The sequence below is a fragment of the Orycteropus afer genome, unplaced genomic scaffold, assembly GCF_000298275.1.
Source record: "Orycteropus afer afer isolate SDZICR_OR568_19922 unplaced genomic scaffold, OryAfe1.0 scaffold00046, whole genome shotgun sequence".
NCBI lineage: Eukaryota > Metazoa > Chordata > Mammalia > Tubulidentata > Orycteropodidae > Orycteropus > Orycteropus afer.
Genome location: NW_006921633.1, coordinates 12,483,679 through 12,501,372, shown reverse-complemented (window position 1 = coordinate 12,501,372; position 17,694 = coordinate 12,483,679). Strand labels below are relative to the sequence as shown.

General features: G+C 34.8%; 1 protein-coding gene across 1 annotated transcript in view; it reads left to right on the top strand.

Moving 5' to 3' along the window:
- USP34 (ubiquitin specific peptidase 34) overlaps window positions 1-17,694 on the top strand; it is a 312,910-nt gene that overhangs the window by 192,482 nt on the left and 102,734 nt on the right. Inside the window, exons 35-41 of the mRNA XM_042780562.1 lie at window positions 219-301; window positions 1,638-1,678; window positions 1,820-1,944; window positions 2,561-2,713; window positions 3,900-4,004; window positions 5,535-5,590; window positions 5,704-5,824. Coding sequence (XP_042636496.1) covers window positions 219-301; window positions 1,638-1,678; window positions 1,820-1,944; window positions 2,561-2,713; window positions 3,900-4,004; window positions 5,535-5,590; window positions 5,704-5,824 — 684 coding nt within the window. The remainder of the gene's footprint in view (window positions 1-218; window positions 302-1,637; window positions 1,679-1,819; window positions 1,945-2,560; window positions 2,714-3,899; window positions 4,005-5,534; window positions 5,591-5,703; window positions 5,825-17,694) is intronic.

Here is a 17,694-nt window from a genome sequence, read left to right as displayed (position 1 = left end):
CTGACTCAATGGCAAATAACAACAACAACAACTCTTTAGTTATAAAATTTCAATTTTCTAACATTTAATCTTTTATAATATTTAAAAATATATATTCTGAAGCTATTCTTAGTCTTGTCACAGGTGGATTCAGAATAATTTGGAATCCTGTGGTAAAAATACAGATTTTAGATTTTACTGTGTAATTAAAAGAAATTTTTAATGTTCTTGTTTTAAAGGTATTTCTTGTTCTTGTCCAAGGAACAAATTTAATTCAGCGACTAATGTCTGTTGCTTATACATATGACAATCTGGCTCCTAGGTAAGTTTTTTTTTTTTTTTTTTTAAACATATTTTATGAGTGTACTTGAAATAAGAATATAGTGGTTTAAAACTGTATTTTGAAAAAACTTTAACAGCAAAGTTTTCTCTCATACATCTCTGATCTAGATTCACAGATTGTTAATAATATTTTGCCATATTTACTGCACAGTTCAGGATAGTTTTTGTGTATGTGTGCATGTGTGTGTGGGTGCCTGTATTTATGTACATATTTTCCAGAATCTGATTTAGAATAAATTGCAGACATCATGACCTCTTATCCCTAAATACTTTGATGTATATCTTCTGAGGTAAACATTTTCTTAGTAACTGGAGTAAAATTTTCAAATATAGAAAATTTAACATCTAATGTGAGTAGAAGCTTATATATAGCTCATATTCAAATTGTACCATTAATATACTTTATAACAATTTTTCCTGGTCCAGGATCATGTACTGCATTTAATTTTGAGATTTTTTTCAGTTTTCTTTAATCAGGAACAGTTTTTAAGCCTTTCTTCCTTGATACTGACATTTTAGGGTATCGGCCAAATCTTTCAATGTCGGTTTTTTCTGAGCCTGATAGAAATTGGCATTATAAATACAGAAGGAAAGGCCTTTTATGTTAAAATATGATTTTGAAAATAGGAGCCTAAAGTTAAACTGGGCGCTCTGCTCTGGTAGCATAGTGCCTAAGGCACTTGACTGCTAACCAGAAGGCTGTTAGTTCAAACCCACCAGCCACTCCTCTGAAGGAAGGTTGGACAATCTACTTCCATGGTGATACTGCCTTGGCAACCCGTGGAGGGGTCGCTGTGAGTCGGGGCCAACTCAATTGCGCATAACAACAACAACAAAGTTAAACTATTATAATCTTCTTAAGACATAAATTGTAATAGAGTTTAAGCTTTAGTAACTAAATTAGAGCTCTGAGGGTTCACTTATTTCAATCAGTTTTCTATTCTGTCACATTTTGTTTTTTAATCTGAACTGCAATTTGGTATTTGCTACAATAAAATTTTATCTGTTATTCCTTAACTTGGATTAATTATAAAGTCCCCGTTGTTGTTGTTGTTGTTGTTGTTGTTATGTGCTGTCGAGTTGGACCCGACTCATAGCGACCCCTTCTTGGGTTTCCGAGACAGTATCACTACGGAAATAGATTGCTCCATCTTCCTTCCAAGATAAAGTCCATAGAACAAATAAATATAGCTTAAATTATAATCCTTTTTTGGGGAGAACTTAAATAAATGGGTAAAAGGATATATGATTATTTGATTATTTTCAGTTCATTGCTTAATTTATTTTAGTGTTGGTCTTATATTTTCACTTTACAGAGTTTTGAAAGCTCAGTCTGATCACAGGTCTAGACATGAAGGTAAGGGTTCTGCAAAGTTAATTTTTAATAGGTAAAGATTTGAATATGTAAATATTATATACATTTTGTCTTTAATTAATGAACATTGTATCTTTATAGCTCAAGCCTTTGTGGTCATACTCTTTTCTAATTTTTCTTTAGTCTCACATTATTCAATGTGGCTCTTGGTGAGTTGGGCTCACTGCTGTTCTTTAGTGAAATCTAGCCTTGCTGATAGTGATCATTTACAAGATTGGCTAAAGAAATTGACTCTCCTTATTCCTGAGGTAAGATAAATAATATGAACATTAGTACTGTTAACTTTTCAGATGTTTTTGTATTATTAGCATTGACAATAAGAAGGGGTAATGGAAACAAATGGACCGATTGCGTAAGTATAACACATTATTTGGAATGTGCCTATTTAATCCTTGAAGGTCTATGGTGTTAAGAAGAGTATGTATTCATATTTGCCTTTTTTGAAATTTTTGTTTAGAGAGTAGTACTTTGCTTTTATTGTTTAGTTTTTCATTTTTCTCCAGTGAGTGGGAAGAGGTTTAGTATTTCTGAAACTATTTTATTCTGTTACTTGTGTAAATAACTTAAATGACTATCAAATTCCTTTTCCCAGTCCCTTTTATATCTGTCTGTTTATTGCTGTTTTTACTTTTTTTGTTTTTTTATGGCCATTCTTAAGAATTTCTAAAATACTGGTTTTTACATGTTACTGGATGCTTTTGGATTTTTTTTTATGAATATATATTATTTGTATGCGTGTGTAGATGATCAAAACATTGCATTTAAAAATGTTATTAAAGAAAACTAAATGTTACTACTGTTGACATATAACATTAACTTTTTATAGTAACTCAGACTGCCTTTGGAATTTACTTTTTCATTTAGACTGCTGTTCGTCATGAGTCTTGCAATGGTCTCTATAAGTTATCTCTCTCAGGACTGGATGGTGGAGACTCAATTAATCGCTCTTTTCTGCTACTGGCTGCCTCAACATTGTTGAAATTTCTCCCTGATGCCCAAGCACTCAAACCTATCAGGGTAAGCTATCAGGATAACACCCTTAGTGTGCTCAGGGTTGGATTTTATTTCTGTAGTTTCCTTTTTCCTGTGTTTATCATTATACTGTAGCCCTGCAGTATTTTTGAGCCTGTTGGGTACTATACATAGTTTAAGAACTATATAATTACTATCTTCATAGTAAAAACTATGTATAGTAACCAGATTGCTCAAGATTACTGCAAGGATACAGTACAGGTGACAGTACTGTGACACAGTATGTTCATATTACAATTAGGAAGAGAATCTGTGTATTCTGATTCAACTTTGTGGTATCTCTCAGTAGTCTGTCTAGAAAATAGCATTTATTCTTACTGGGCTGTGGGTCTTATGTTAGTAAGACAAATGAAAACAGTGTCATAAATGTAGCTCTGTTGTCATTCAGTCATACTATTTTGGGTTTGTTGTTTTTTCCCTGTCCTTCTGATATTCTGAATTTTCAGTTTTCTTCACTACCCTGGTATATATCCTAGCCTTATAAAATCCTTCTACCACATAATAAATCCAGAGTCCATGGTAAATAATTTGTACTCATCCCAGAAATATGATACATTGTAATATCTGCATTATGTTTCTTCATATTTTATCAACTATGTAATAAATAAAAGGTGTAATTGATTTTTCACATTTCAAAACTGTAATAGACCAATGTGTGTGGATAGATTTACATACATCAATAGGTTTTTCTAACACATTTTTGTTGCACTCTTAGTTCACAGTAAGCTGTTGAGCATTATATGTTATTCATATATTTTTCAAGTAGGTTATAAGCAATTTAAGAGTAATGTTTTTCTGAGTTTTCATATTAGTTACTTATTTTCATAATTACTTTAATTATACAGAGATTAGGAGAGTTCTCCCCATTTCTGTAAAATTTTAAACTCTGTTTGGCTTGTATAGCAATTTAGTTTCATAAAACTTACAGTTCCTTAATGTCTTGTAATTTTATTTCCCTTTTTAAAATTTTTTCGAGGGAAGGACACAGGGAAGAGGTAACTATGGGGAAGAAGTGGGAAGAGAGCTGTTACATTGTGGGGAATTGCAGTCAGTGTTGTAAGACAAAATGTGTATGAACTGATGTATGGAAAATGAATTTGCTCTGTAAATAACCACCCAAAATACAATAATTTAAATAAGTAAATAAAATGTTTTCAATTTTTTTTAATAGATAGATGATTATGAGGAAGAACCAGTGTTAAAACCTGGATGTAAAGAGTATTTTTGGTTGTTATGCAAATTAGTTGACAACATACATATAAAAGATGCTGGTCAGGTATGTTCAGATAATTATATATTAATTTTTTTATAGATATGAATTATGTGTGTGCATATTTATGACTGTATATATCCTTATTATTCAGGGTACTGTTATCAGTCTATTAACTAGTTGATATTATCGTTTTTTCAACTGTTTTTGCCATCTCTCCTGCTCTGTGTAATTCCTTTCTTATTCTTCCTTTGATCTTATTGAAAATGTCATCATCTGGTACCTGTAAGTAGTTTCCTGTCTCTTCTGAGTAAGATTTGTGGATGTAAAATCTTATTTGCAAAGTGAAGTTTAGATTTTAAATTTAATATACAACTATTTATAATCATGGAGTCCTGACCATGTAAAATAAAATCACAGTTCAAATAATAGAAGTTATTTTAAGCTAAAGAAACACTACCAATTTTTGCTGATCTACTAATATTCTGCTCAGTTAAAATGATACTTCCATCCAAACAAATATTTAAAACAAGTACCATATTTTTATGCAGAAAATACATGCTTTATACATTGTTTTGGAAATCGCACAACCCCCTTCTGTATTAGCTTCTTGTGTGTACTGTGTACATTTATGCATATGTGCCTCACTTATGTGGATGTGTTATGTGCAAAAATATTTTAAAGATGTACTAACAGATAAAGACTTTTGTTTTTTCTCCTTTATAAATTTAGTAAGCTATAGTGCTTGTTAGTGACCTCAAAAGAAAGGAAAAACATGTAAAGATACATTTAAATATTCCCCAAACACTTTCTAAGCTTTTTTCCCCCATATATACACATTACATGAAAAATCCAGTAGTGCTTGTGCTTCCTACTTTTCAGGAACAATTTAGACCTGAATTCTTAAAATATTCTGCTTTTCATTTGGGAAATAATTGTAAAAAATTGGTAGTGGATAAGTTTAATTTACTTGATTGATTTTTATTGAAATATTACTGCTACATGAACATTTAATGTTTTTAAAAACCTAGGTTTGCCCATTAAAGCTAAATTAAGAATCTAGTCTCTCTCTCTAAGTCAAAGCAGTTTTCATCTTCAGAGATCTTAGGGTTTTTTTCTGAGTCTTCTTAAATTAAATTCAGTTTTGTGAAGTCTGCTTTAATTCTTTTGCTTGGTTATGAGAATTAAAGCTTTCTGAAAATACTTAACTGCAGAGTCAAGTTTAGTTTTAAAGCCTAGTGTAGAGTGTGTTAAAAACAAACCTTAGTGGGTGAGTTTTATGGTATATACATGATATCTCATAAAGTTGGTAAAGGAAAAAAAAAACTTAATATCTTGATAAATTACTGTGACTGTTATAAATTATTATCAACATCCATTGATTCTTTTTGTAGGAATCTTCAATATTGAAACTTCTCATTTTTTAAAATTGAGATACAATGTATGAGTAGCAATATTAAGTTTATAATTTAATTAGTATATTAATGAATTGGAAGAACCCAATTCTTGTTAATTAAAGGAAGGATTCTATTGTTTGAATAAACTACTAATTATGGAAATTTATATTTGAATTTTATATTTTCTCTTTGTATTAAGACAACGCTCCTTGACTTGGATGCCTTGGCAAGACATTTGGCTGACTGCATACGAAGGTAAAATTTGATGTGAACTTGATAGTTTTATTGTTGAGGAAAGGTTAATGTTGTGAACATTTCTGTTTTACTTGTGTTATTGTTTGCTTTTTTTTCTTTTTCTTTTTTGGTAGCAGGGAGATCCTCGATCATCAAGATGGTAATATAGAAGATGATGGACTTACAGGACTCCTAAGGCTTGCAACAAGTGTTATTAAACACAAACCACCCTTTAAATTTTCAAGGGAAGGACAGGTAGGTATAAAAACATGAAAATGCTATATGAAAGATTGAAACTTTTGTATTATATTTGGAAATGCTAAATGAAAGATTAAAACTTTTGTGTTATATGTGGATATGCTAAATTTTAACCATACAAACAATTTATTAGAATCTTTTTTTAAAAATGCGTTTTGTTGAAATACAATTTATGTCAAGTGAAATACACAAAACTAGAGTGACATGGGTCAAGGTCTTTTTTTTGCAGTGCTCCCTTCCCTTCCTTCCCACCCCTGGCAACCAACAAAGAAAGCTTCCCTCCATATAGCAACCTTTCCTTAACCCTCGACAACAATGAATTAATACTATATTTGTCCTTCTGTGATTGACTTATTTCACTCAGCATAATGGTCCTCCAAGTTCATCCACATTATGTGGTGTTTGGCAGGCTCTACATTATTCTTTAGTTCTGCGTAGCATTCCAGTATGTGTACATACCATAGTTTGGTCATCCATTCTTCCACTGGTGGGCACGTAGGTTGTTACCATCTTTTTGCTATTATAAATAGTGCTGCGATGAACATGACTATGCATGTATATGTTCCTATCCTAGCTCTCACCTCTCTAGGATATATACCTAGTAATGGGATTGCTGGGTCAAATGGTATCTCCAATTCCAACTTTGTAATGAATTGCCTTATTGCTTTCCACAGTGGTTGTGTCACTTCACAGTCACACAAGCAGTGTATGAGAGTCCCAATCTTTCCACATCCCCACTAGCATTTGTTATTTTCTGTCTCATTGAACCTTGCCATCAGTGCTGGGGTGAGACGGTATATCTTATTGTTGTTTTGATTTACATCTCTCTGATGGTCAATGATTGTGAGCATCTTTTCATTTATTAGCTAGCTGACCACCTGAGTATCCTCCTTGATGAAGTGTCTGTTCATGTCTTCTGCCCATTTTTCAATTGGATTGTTAATTCTTTTGGTGTTGGGGCATTGGAGTTTTCCATCAATCTTAGAGATAAGTCCCTTGCCAGATATGTAATTATCAGCAAATATGCATTTGTTGCTGTCATTTTTGTCATGTCCTTTTTCATTATGTTGATTTCTTTGTTCCATATAATTTTCTATGCTGAGCTCATTTTGTTTATGAATCATGTTATCACTTCCTTCATTGCTGTTGTTTTAGTATTTGCTGAATATTTATGCTGGTCCTCTTTTTTAGTTTGATGTGAAGGTTTATCATTTTTCTTTGAGGTTACCCTGTGATTTATAGTTTTCTTCTCAAGTTTAGAACAGTCCATTCTATCTTGTAATTGTCTTGACTTCCCTACCATTTAGAAGTTCTGTAACGGCACAGATTTTTTCCCCTCTTTTTGGTGTGTAGTTGTCCTCATTTGTCAGTTGGTGTCTCTGGTTCCCTGTTTACAATCTTTCTAGGCTATTTACTTTGGATACTTCCATAGCTGGGTTGAGTTTCTGGGTTATATCATCATGTGTGTTAATGGTTAATTGTTGTTGGCTGTTGTTGCTTTTCTGTCCAAAGGGCTCCCTTTAGCATCTCTTGTAAGGTTGGTCTTATTTTAACAAATTCCCTTAGTTTTTGCTTATCTGGAAATCTCCTAATTTCACCATCATATTTGAGAGACAATTTTGCTGGTTGGAAATTTTTCTCTTTCAGTGTTTTATATATACCATCCCACTGTCTTCTCACCTGCATGGTTTCTGTCAAGAAATCCGAGCTTACTCTTACTGGTTGCCCCTTGAAGGTAACTTTTTGTTTTTCCATGCTGCTCTCATGATTCTTTCTTTATCTTTGGTTTTGGTGAGTTTGATGATGATATGTCTTGGTGCTTTTCTTTTTGGGGTCTGTCCTGTTTGGGGTTTGTTGGACTTCCTGAATGGATATATTCTCATCTTTCATCATATCAGAGAAGTTCTCCTCCAACAAATCTTGGACAATTTTCTCAGTGGTTTCGTTTTTCTCTTCCTGTTCTGGAATTCTAATGACACATAGGTTATTCCTGTTGATGGTGTCCCACATGAACCTTAGGCTTTCTTCATCTTGTTTTGATCTTTTTTCTGATTGATCCCTTTCCAAACAAGTATTCAGGTATTTGTCTTCAATGCCATTAATTCTGTCTTCCATTGCATCAATTCTGCTCCTTAGTCCTTTCAATGTGTTATCTATTTCTGACAATTTAGTATTAATCTTCTGGATTTCTATCTGTAGATTTAGAATCATTTCTAATTTTTCATTTATTTTGTCATTTTGTTCTTGTATTTTCTTCCAAAATTCTTACAGGATTTTGTCTGTGTTTTCCTTGGTCTGTCACTTAATCCTTTGAAGATACCTAAATATAATTCTTTTAAATTCCTTATCAGGGAGTTCCAATGCTGCTTCTTCCTCAGGGATGTGTTTTGGGTCTGTATCCTGGTCCCTTGTTTCTCCTGCTTTATCTTGCTTCTTTGTGTGGACTGTGATGCTCTGTTGTTTCCAAGGCATTGTGACATTTTTGTGGTTATATTTAATTGGTGATTGTATATTGAAGTGACTTGCCCACAATTTTTGTTTTCTTTGTATGTTATCTATACAGGCAGGGTACTGTGCTGTGCTCCTCTATTCACTAGTTGACAACACTTATGCACTCACCATCTGTCTCCTTTCCTTTGTCTGCCTCTTGTATGTCCTTGCCGCCCCTGGCAAACAGAGCCTGTCCTTTGGTCCCTGTAATCTAAATAAGAATGCTATCACTTTCAAATCCAAAATGGTTGCCACTTGTAATCATTCAAAATGGCTGCGCCCTCGGTCACTTTAAATATCCAAAATGGCTGCCGCATGTAGACAATCAAAATGGCTGCACTCTCCAGACAGCAGAAAGTCCACAGCTCAGGTTGTCTCCCTCCTTAATGTTTCCCTTCCTTGTCTTAGACCCTCAAAGCAGTTGTCTCTGAAGCCCTTGGTGACTGGGACTGATCTTTAAGTCAATTCTCAGGTTGCAACACCACTTTGATATATTCAGGCTCTTGGTCTCGTCAGAGTAGCTGACAGTCCACAGCTCCAACCATCTCTGTACTCACTGTTTTTGTTCAGGTTTTTCCACTCCTTGGTGCCTAATCTACTTCTGTGTAGTTACTTTCAAAGCTCAGGTTTTCAGGATTATCTTTTGTTTCTCTGTCCATTGGTTTTTCTTGTCTTTGTTGTAGAGGGTCTTTGTTGCTTATCTGCGTATTTCTCCATCTTCTATTAGAATCTTTTTGTTATCCTGAAAAGTGAACTTTGAATAAATTGAACTCTGGAAATACAAATCTTGCACTTTGTTTTTAGAAAGCAAAAGCAAATTCTAACTCCTGTGACTGTATATAAGGAGCTCTGATGGCGTAGTGCCTAAGGCATTTGACTGCTAGCTAACCAGACCGTTTGCAGTTTAAACCCACCAGCCAGCCTGCAAAAGGAAGATAGGGTTATCTACTTCCATAAAGGTTTACCACCTTGGAAACCCACTTGGGGTCGCTATGCATTGGAGTCGACTTGATGGCAGTGACATTGTTTTCAGTTTTATGACTATACGTAGAAAGATAACCTCTAATTAATGGTGTGAGTTCTATAGGATTGAAAATTTCAAATTAATGTCTTCGTATAACAAATAGTAATTATGAAATACGTATCTCACTGGTTTTATATTTTATTAGCCATTAACTGCTGACACTTTTAATGTGATTTTAAAGGCCTGCTTGACATAAAATCCATTGTATAATATTTGAAATACCTGATGGCTCTAAAATAACAACTGTCTTATTAGTCTTTACGTTAAGTTAAACACCTTGCCACTGGCACTTTTGTCATTGCCTAAATGGAGGAAGATAGCTATGATTTGGAAGCTTGTTATTTTGAGATTACTGATGAGGTGAAGAAACACAGAAGTATCCAAAAGGAAGAAATATTATCCAATGGTCATAAATTAAGGGATTCTTGAGATACACTTGAGGTGACAGTTTTATCTGTCTTAAATCTGTGCTACTTGAGTTATTTCTTCTAAGTCATTTGTTGCTTTTCTGTTATAACCAAAACCAAACCCATTCCATCAAGTCAGTCCAACTCAGAGCAACTGTATAGGACAGAGTAGGACTGCCCAATAGAATTTCCAAGGCTGTATTCTTTATAAAAGCAGACTGCTACATTTTTTTTCCACAGAGTAGCTGTTGGGTTCAAACCACCCGCCTTTCATTTAGCAGCTGAATGCTTAACCACCGCAACACCTTTATACTTACTGAGAATAATTTGATTGATTTACTAGTTGAAGTTGTAACGTTATATATAACTTATATATAAATTTTACACCAAAATATCAGTATATTAATAGACTTTCTGATAACACTTCATTGTAAAACAAAATCTTTGTAAACAAGAGAAAAATTTTCAGATAATAAAGAAAAAGTAAAGATTATTTCCAGGTAATATGATTTCCCATGATAGTTTGTTGATGGCCTTCTGGGATTTTCAGTGGATATATTAAATATGTTTTTGTTGCTGTTAGTTGCCACTGAGTCGATTCCCACTTATGCTGACCCCATATGCGCTGAGTAGTACTACTCCATATGGTTTTCAAGGCTGTGATGTTTCAGAAGCAGATCTCCAAGACTGTCTTCCAAAGTGCTGTGTATATAATTTATAGAGAATTTATGTTATATAAATACCATTCTGTAATCTGCTTTTCTCATTTAAAAGTGAAAAAGCTAGTAAAAGAGGATATGCATTGTAAAGAAAAGAATATGTTAAAAGGGAAATAATTTAAATCTTTATTGACATTTATGTTGTTAACCAGTTGTAGAGAAAACTAATTGTGTAGGGAGCGTTTTGCCTATGCATTATTATTTCATGAATTCTTAAAAATAAAATTGATTGATTTCAGTCACTAGCCTGTCAGAAAGGCTACATTGTGGTTTGCACTCTCAGCTAAACCAGAAGAGAATGGCAGTTTCCTCCAAGTGCCCCCATTCCTCCCATGACTCAATTCTTTACTGTTTTCACTGGTGCTGTAGTTTTATTTCTTTGGTTATTTATTCCTTTGGTTATTAGTGTTTTTCTTTTATTTATTGGCTGTGTGTATTAATGTATGAATTTCTGTTCATATCATGTGCTCATTTATTTATTTGAAAAAAGTTTTTATTTAGAAAATATCAGCTTGTTTATTGTCAAGTATTGGAAAATTTTCCCCAACAATCTTATTTCTCTTCAGGATTTCATGTTTTTGTGCAGACCAGTTTCTTTTTCTTCTTCAGATATTAAAAAAGTCCTAATAAGGTACTTGATTCTCAGTTTCTCCCATTCTGTAGGTTATCTCTTCATTTACTTGATATAGTCCTTTGATGCAACAAAAGTTTTCCCTATTTATTTATTTATTTATGGTTTGTGCTTTGATGTCAAATCTAAGAATCTGATGTCATAAGAGTAGGTTCTGAAGCATTAACCCTATGTTTTCTGTTTTTAATTTTTATTGTGATTTGCATGAAAGTTTGCAGAGCATATTCACTCACTCCCAATACAGCAGTTCAGACACACATTTTGTCTCATGCCATTGACTGCAATTTCCCACAATGTAACCAGCTCTCTTTGCACTTCCCCCCATAGCTCTTTCTTCCCTGTGTCCTTCCCTCCCATGCATTCTTGCCTGCCACCTGACAGCTGTCTCCCTGTGCATATAGTGTCCTTCTATTCTCCCATGATTGATCTCTCCAAGGAGTGTATCTACCTAATATAAATATTCAGCTCATGAGTGTGTTCAATTCCAGACCTGAAGGACAGCTAGGGACCGCAGTCTCAAGGGTTTCACCAGGTGCTATCAGACCAGCAAACCTTGCCTTTTTTTTTTTAATGATTTTGAGTTCTATTCCACATTGTTCTCCCAGTGTGTCCAGGATCTCCTTCATAGATCCATCTCCAAGTGGTTGACAGTGATAGCCAGACACCATCTAGTTCTACTGGTGTCATAGTCATATAGGCTGAAGATCACATGGTGTACCAGTCACTTAGACTAATTGTTTCCATGTACCTTTGGTTTTCTTCATTCTTTTATGCTCTGGATGAGGAGAGACCCATCGTTGCATCTAGATGGCCACTTACAAGCTTTTAAGATTCCAGTCAGTACTCACCGAAGTAGGATGTGGAACAGTGTTTTTGTGTAGTATGTTATGCCAAATGAGCTTGATTCCCCCTGCGACTGTGGTTAGAAACCCACAGGTCCAACTCCTCGCTCCCTCTGGCTGTTGCCAAGAAGTTACTGGAACCTTATCAGCTCTACTATATACCTGGACATTCTTACAGAACATACAAATACACTTGTAGACACATCGTCTGCCAACCCTATACATGGTCATGGGCACTCTGTCCCCTGCATAGACATACCTAATAGTTCAGCCTGTCCACCCATCTATCCACCCATAGATTAATGTTTGCCATCACTGATTGTGCAGAAGGGCTCATCTTTGTTATCTGTACCTCCCATGTACCTTACTTTGTCTTCCTCTTCCTCAATCTGAACTATTACCCTATGTTTTGTTCTAAAAATTTTATAGTTTTAGTTGTTACACTTAGGTTATTGATTGATTTTAAGTTTATTTTTATATAAGGTATGAGGTATAGGTCTACCTTCCTTCTTTTTGACTCTGGAGAACCAGCTAACTCAGCACCATTTATTGAAGAAATTATTGTTTATTACATGGGTGGACTTAGCATCCTGTCAAAAATCTGTTGGCCAAAGATGTGTGAATCTGTTTCTGAACTTTGAAGTTTGTTCCTTACTATATGGGTATACCAATACAAGACAGTTTTGATTACTGTAGCTTTTAGTAGTAGTTTCCCTACTTATTCTTTTTCGAGATCACTCTGGCTATTGGGGTTACCTTGCAATTCCATAAAAATTTGAAGGTTGAGTTTTCCATTTCTGCAGAATAGGTGGTTGGAATTTTTATCGGAATTGCGTTTGAATCTAAAGAAAGCTTTGGGTAGTGTTGACAACTTAACAGTATAAAGTCTTCTAATCCATGAACAAGGAATGTCTTTCATTTATGTGGTTGTTCTTTTATTTCTTTCAGTAATGTTCATTAGTGAACATTACTTTCAGTTTCAGTGTATAAGTCAGTGTATATAGTTTTCAGTGTATAAGTTTTTCACCTCCCTGGTTAATATTTACTCCTAGGTATATTATTTGTTTCACTACTATTGTAAGTGAAATTGTTTTCTTAAGTTACTTTTCAGATTGCTTTGTTTTTTTATTTTATTGTATAAAAACAGAACTGATTTTTATGTGTTGATCTTGTACCCTGCAACTTTGCTGAACTAATTTATTAGCTCTCTTTGCTGTCTTGTGGATTTTTTGATGTGATCATGTCATCTGCTAATAGAGTTTTCTTTTCTGGCATGGGTACTTTCTTCATCATCTTTTTTCTTTCTTTTTTTTTTTTCTCTCCTTGCCTAGTTGTTCAGGTTAGAACTTTGAGAACAGTGGTAAGAGTGGACATCCTTGTCTTGTTCCTGACCTTAAGGAAAAAACTTTCAGTCTTTCTCCATTAAGGTGATGCTAGTTGTTGGTTTCTCATAAATTCCCTTTATTGTATTGAAGAATTTCCCTTCTATTTCTAGTTGTTAAGTGTTTTTATCATGGGATGATTCTGAATTTTGTTGAGTGGCTTTTATGCGTTGATTGAAATGATCATGTTACCCTTTTTATTTCTTACTTTAATATGAAATATTACATTGAAAAGGAGCTCAGGTGGCGTAGTAGTTAAGTGCTCGACTAGTAACTGAAAGGTTGATGGTTGAATTCCACCAGCCACTCCACAGAAGAAAAGATATAGCAGTCTGCTTTTGTGGAGATTCATAGCCTCGGAAATACTATGGGAGCAGTTATACTCTGTTCTTTAGGGTTGCTGTAAGTCAAAATTGATTCAGTGGCAGTGGGTATGGGTTTTTTTAATTTAGTTTTGTCTTATTTTCTCTACATTGATTTATTTTTGTAATGTTAAACCATCCTTTTATTCCTGGAATAAATCCCACTTGATCATTGTGTACAACTTATGTACAACTTGGAATTATGAACTAACTGCTATAAAGTCTATTATATTAAAAACTTGAGGTATATGGAATAGTTCATAGTAATAAATAGGTGCTACTTTGTGACACACATCAAAAATTATTTCTATTAAATTCTTTTTCTTTTTTTTTTTTTTAAACATTGTATTTTTAGTGAAAGCTCATTCAGCATATTTTGTTTCCAAAAAATTTGATATATGTGGTTCATTTTAGAAACATTTCCATTGAAAGAAAAATTTTTCATACTTAGAGCAATAACATTTAAGAATCTAGAAAATATATTTAAATATCTTTTTTTGCTCCTTTGACAAGGGTGAGTAAATGCAGCTTTGCTCTAATAGTGTGGTTTCCAAGAATCAAGACTGTACAGAATAAGGACTTTTTGAAATCAAAGTGATTATATTTCATATTGAATACTCCCCCCACAAAAACCATACTCTCTGCCATCAAGTCTATTCCAACTCATAGCAACCCCCATTGGGTTTCCAAGGCTATAGATCTTTACAGAAGCAGACCATCCTCTCTTTCTTCTTCAGAGCAACTAGTGGGTTCGAACCATCAACCTTTTGATTAGCAGCTAAGTGTCTTAACCACTACAGCACCTTTATTCCTTTATTGTACTAGTCAACTAAAAAAATAAACACCCATTGTCAAGTCAGTTCTGAGTCATAGTGACTCTGTGTGTTTCAGAGTATAACTGTGCTCCGTAGGAGTTTTTCCCTCCTCTAAATTTTGTTTTTGTTGAGAACTTACAGAGCAAAACATACATAAGTTCAACAGTTTCTACATGTACAATTCAATAACATTGATGACAGTTTAGTGACATTGAACCAGCCTTGGATGGTCAGTTGGAAGCTTTTAATACCCAAGCACTATGCAGTGAACTTCAATAGAACATAAGCACTAAGCATGTTGTTAGGCCTGTGATGTCCTACAAAACCATGACCCTAAACTTCTAAACCAAGGAATCAGATGCCAAATGATGTTTGGTTGTACATAGCATCATCATTATTATTGCTGGATTATTTTGTTAAAGATGTTTTAGTATATCTGGAAGTGTTTCTTCAATGTTTTTTATGCATAGAAAGGTACAGTATATACTGTCTGACAGACTGATGTTAGGTATGAGCTATTCTTTATATATATGTAATATATGTATAGATTGATATTTATTTTCAGATCCTAATATATATTTTTTTAATTGTGATTTGGGTGAAAATTTACAGAGCAAATTCACTTTCCATACAGCAGTTCACATAATACTTTGTCTCATGTCACTGACCACAGTTTACCACAATGCAGCAGCTCCCCTCCCACTTCCTCCCAACAGTCAACTCTTCCCTGTCCCATCCCTCCATGCCCTCCTGCCTCCTGAGCTGTCTCCCTGTTCTCTCCCAAAGTTCTCTCCATGATTGTTCTCTCCAAGGAGTATATATACCTCAGGTAAATGCTCAACTCGTATGCCTGTCTTTTGCTTGGCTAGAAGCCACAGGTATCGGTTCAATTCCAGACCTGAATGGAAGCTAAGGGCCATAGTCTCAGTGGTTACACTAGGCTCTGTCGGACCAGCAAAACTAGTCTCCCCACCCCACCCCCTTTTTTTCTCTCTCCAAATGATTTTGAGTTTTGTTCCACATTGTTCTTCCTCTCTATCCAGGATCTCCTACATAGATCCCCTTCCAAGTGATTGACAGTGATAGCCAGACACCATCTAGTTCTTCTGGTCTCATAGTCATATAGGCTGCAGATTGGATAGTGTACCAGTCACTAGGACTGATTGTATCCATGAATTTTTGGTTTTCTTCATTATTCTTTGCTCTGGATGAGGAGAGACCCATCATTGCATCTAGATGGCAACTTTCAAGCTTTTAAGATCCCAGTCGCTATTCACCAGAGGAGGAGGTGGAACAATATTTTGTGTAATATGTTATGCCAGTTGAGCTTGGTGTCCCTTGTGACTATGATCCCGAGCCCACAGGTTCAACTACTCAGTCCTTCTGGGTAGCTGACTATGACCAAGCAGTGACTACAACCTTGCCTCTTGTTAGTTCTACTATACACCTAGGAATTCAGATCATACACATAAACTTAGAGGACTATTGTCTGCCAACCCTACACATGTTCTTGGGTACACTCCCCACTTCATAGACATACCTCCTAGTTCAGCCTGTCCACCCATCTCTCCACCCAACTATCCACCCATATACCCATGTTTGCCTTCACTGACAATGCAGTACTGTATGTGCAAAAGGGTTCAGCTTTGTTGTCTGTACCTCCCATGAACCTCTCTCTGTCTTTCTCATCCTCAATGCCACCATATCGATCACTCACATTTGGTACATTGCCCTTCTCTTCATCCAAATCAATACTTATCTCTATCTATCTAACAGTTTTCCCTCCCCTTCCCTGCCACCCCTGGTAACCAACAAAGAAAATTTCCTTCCTTAGATAAACCTTTCCTTGAATTTTACAGTAACAGACCACTACAATATTAGTCCCTTTATGATTGACTTATTTCACTCAGCATAGTGATCTCCAAGTTCATCCACATTATGCAGTGTTTGCAGATTCTATATTATTCATTAGCATTGCATAGTATTCCATTGTGTGTATGTACCATAGTTTGGTTATCCATTCCTCAGTTGATGGACACCTAGGTTGTTTCCATCTTTGGCTGTTGTAAATAGTGCTGCAATGAACATGGGTGTGCATATATCTCTTCTTCTCATGGCTCTCACTTCTTTAGAATATATATCTAGTAATGTAATGGCTGGGTCAAATGGTATTTCTAATTCCAACTTTTGAAGGAATCGCCATACAGCTTTCTACAAATGGCTGTACCATTTTACAATCCCACCAGCAGTATATGAGAGTCCCAGTCTCTCCATATCCTCACCAGCATTTCTTATTTTGTTTCTTACTGAACTTTACTGCTAGTGCTGGGTCAAGATGGCATCTCATTGTTGTTTTGATTTGCATCTCTCTAATAGCTAACGATCGTGAGTATTTCTTCATATGTTTGTTGGCCGCCTGAATATCCTCTGTGATGAAGTGTCTATTCATGTCAACTGTCCATTTTTTAATTGGATTGTTTATCTTTTTGTTATTGAGGTGTTGAAGTTTTCTATAATTTCTAGAGATAAGTCCCTTGTCAGATATGTCATTACCTAATATTTTTTCCCAGTCTGTAGGTTCTCTTTTTACTCTTTTGGAGAAGTCTTTGGAAGCACACAAAAATTTAATATTTAGAAGGTCCTAATCACCTGATTTCTCTTCTGCTGTTTGTGCATTGTTTTTTTTTTTTTTTTCACTTCTCATGACAAGTTTTATTTAATTGACCTTCTGTATGTGTATTTTGAGTTATGCTTGACACTCTATTTATGCCATATATTAGAGCCCCTAAATTTTCCTTAAGGAACTGTGTAGTTTTAGGTTTCACATTTAAGTCTTTGATCCTTCTGGAGTTCATTTTTGTGTATGGTGTGAGGTACAGATCTTGTTTCATTTTTCTGCAAATGGATCTCTAGTTTTGCCAGCACCATTTATTAAACAAACATTCTGTTCCTCATTTAATGGATTTTGGCCCTTTCTCAAAGATCAGCTGACCATAGGGCGATGGATCTATTTCTGGGTTCTCAATTCTATTCCATTGGTGGTCTATGTGTCTGTCATTAAACCAGTACCAGGCAGTGTTGACTTCTGTGCCTGTATAGTAGGTTTTGAGATCCGGGAATGTGAGACCTCCACTTTGTTTTTCTTCTTCAATAGTGCTTTGCTTATCCAAGGTCTCTTTCCTTTCCATATAAAGT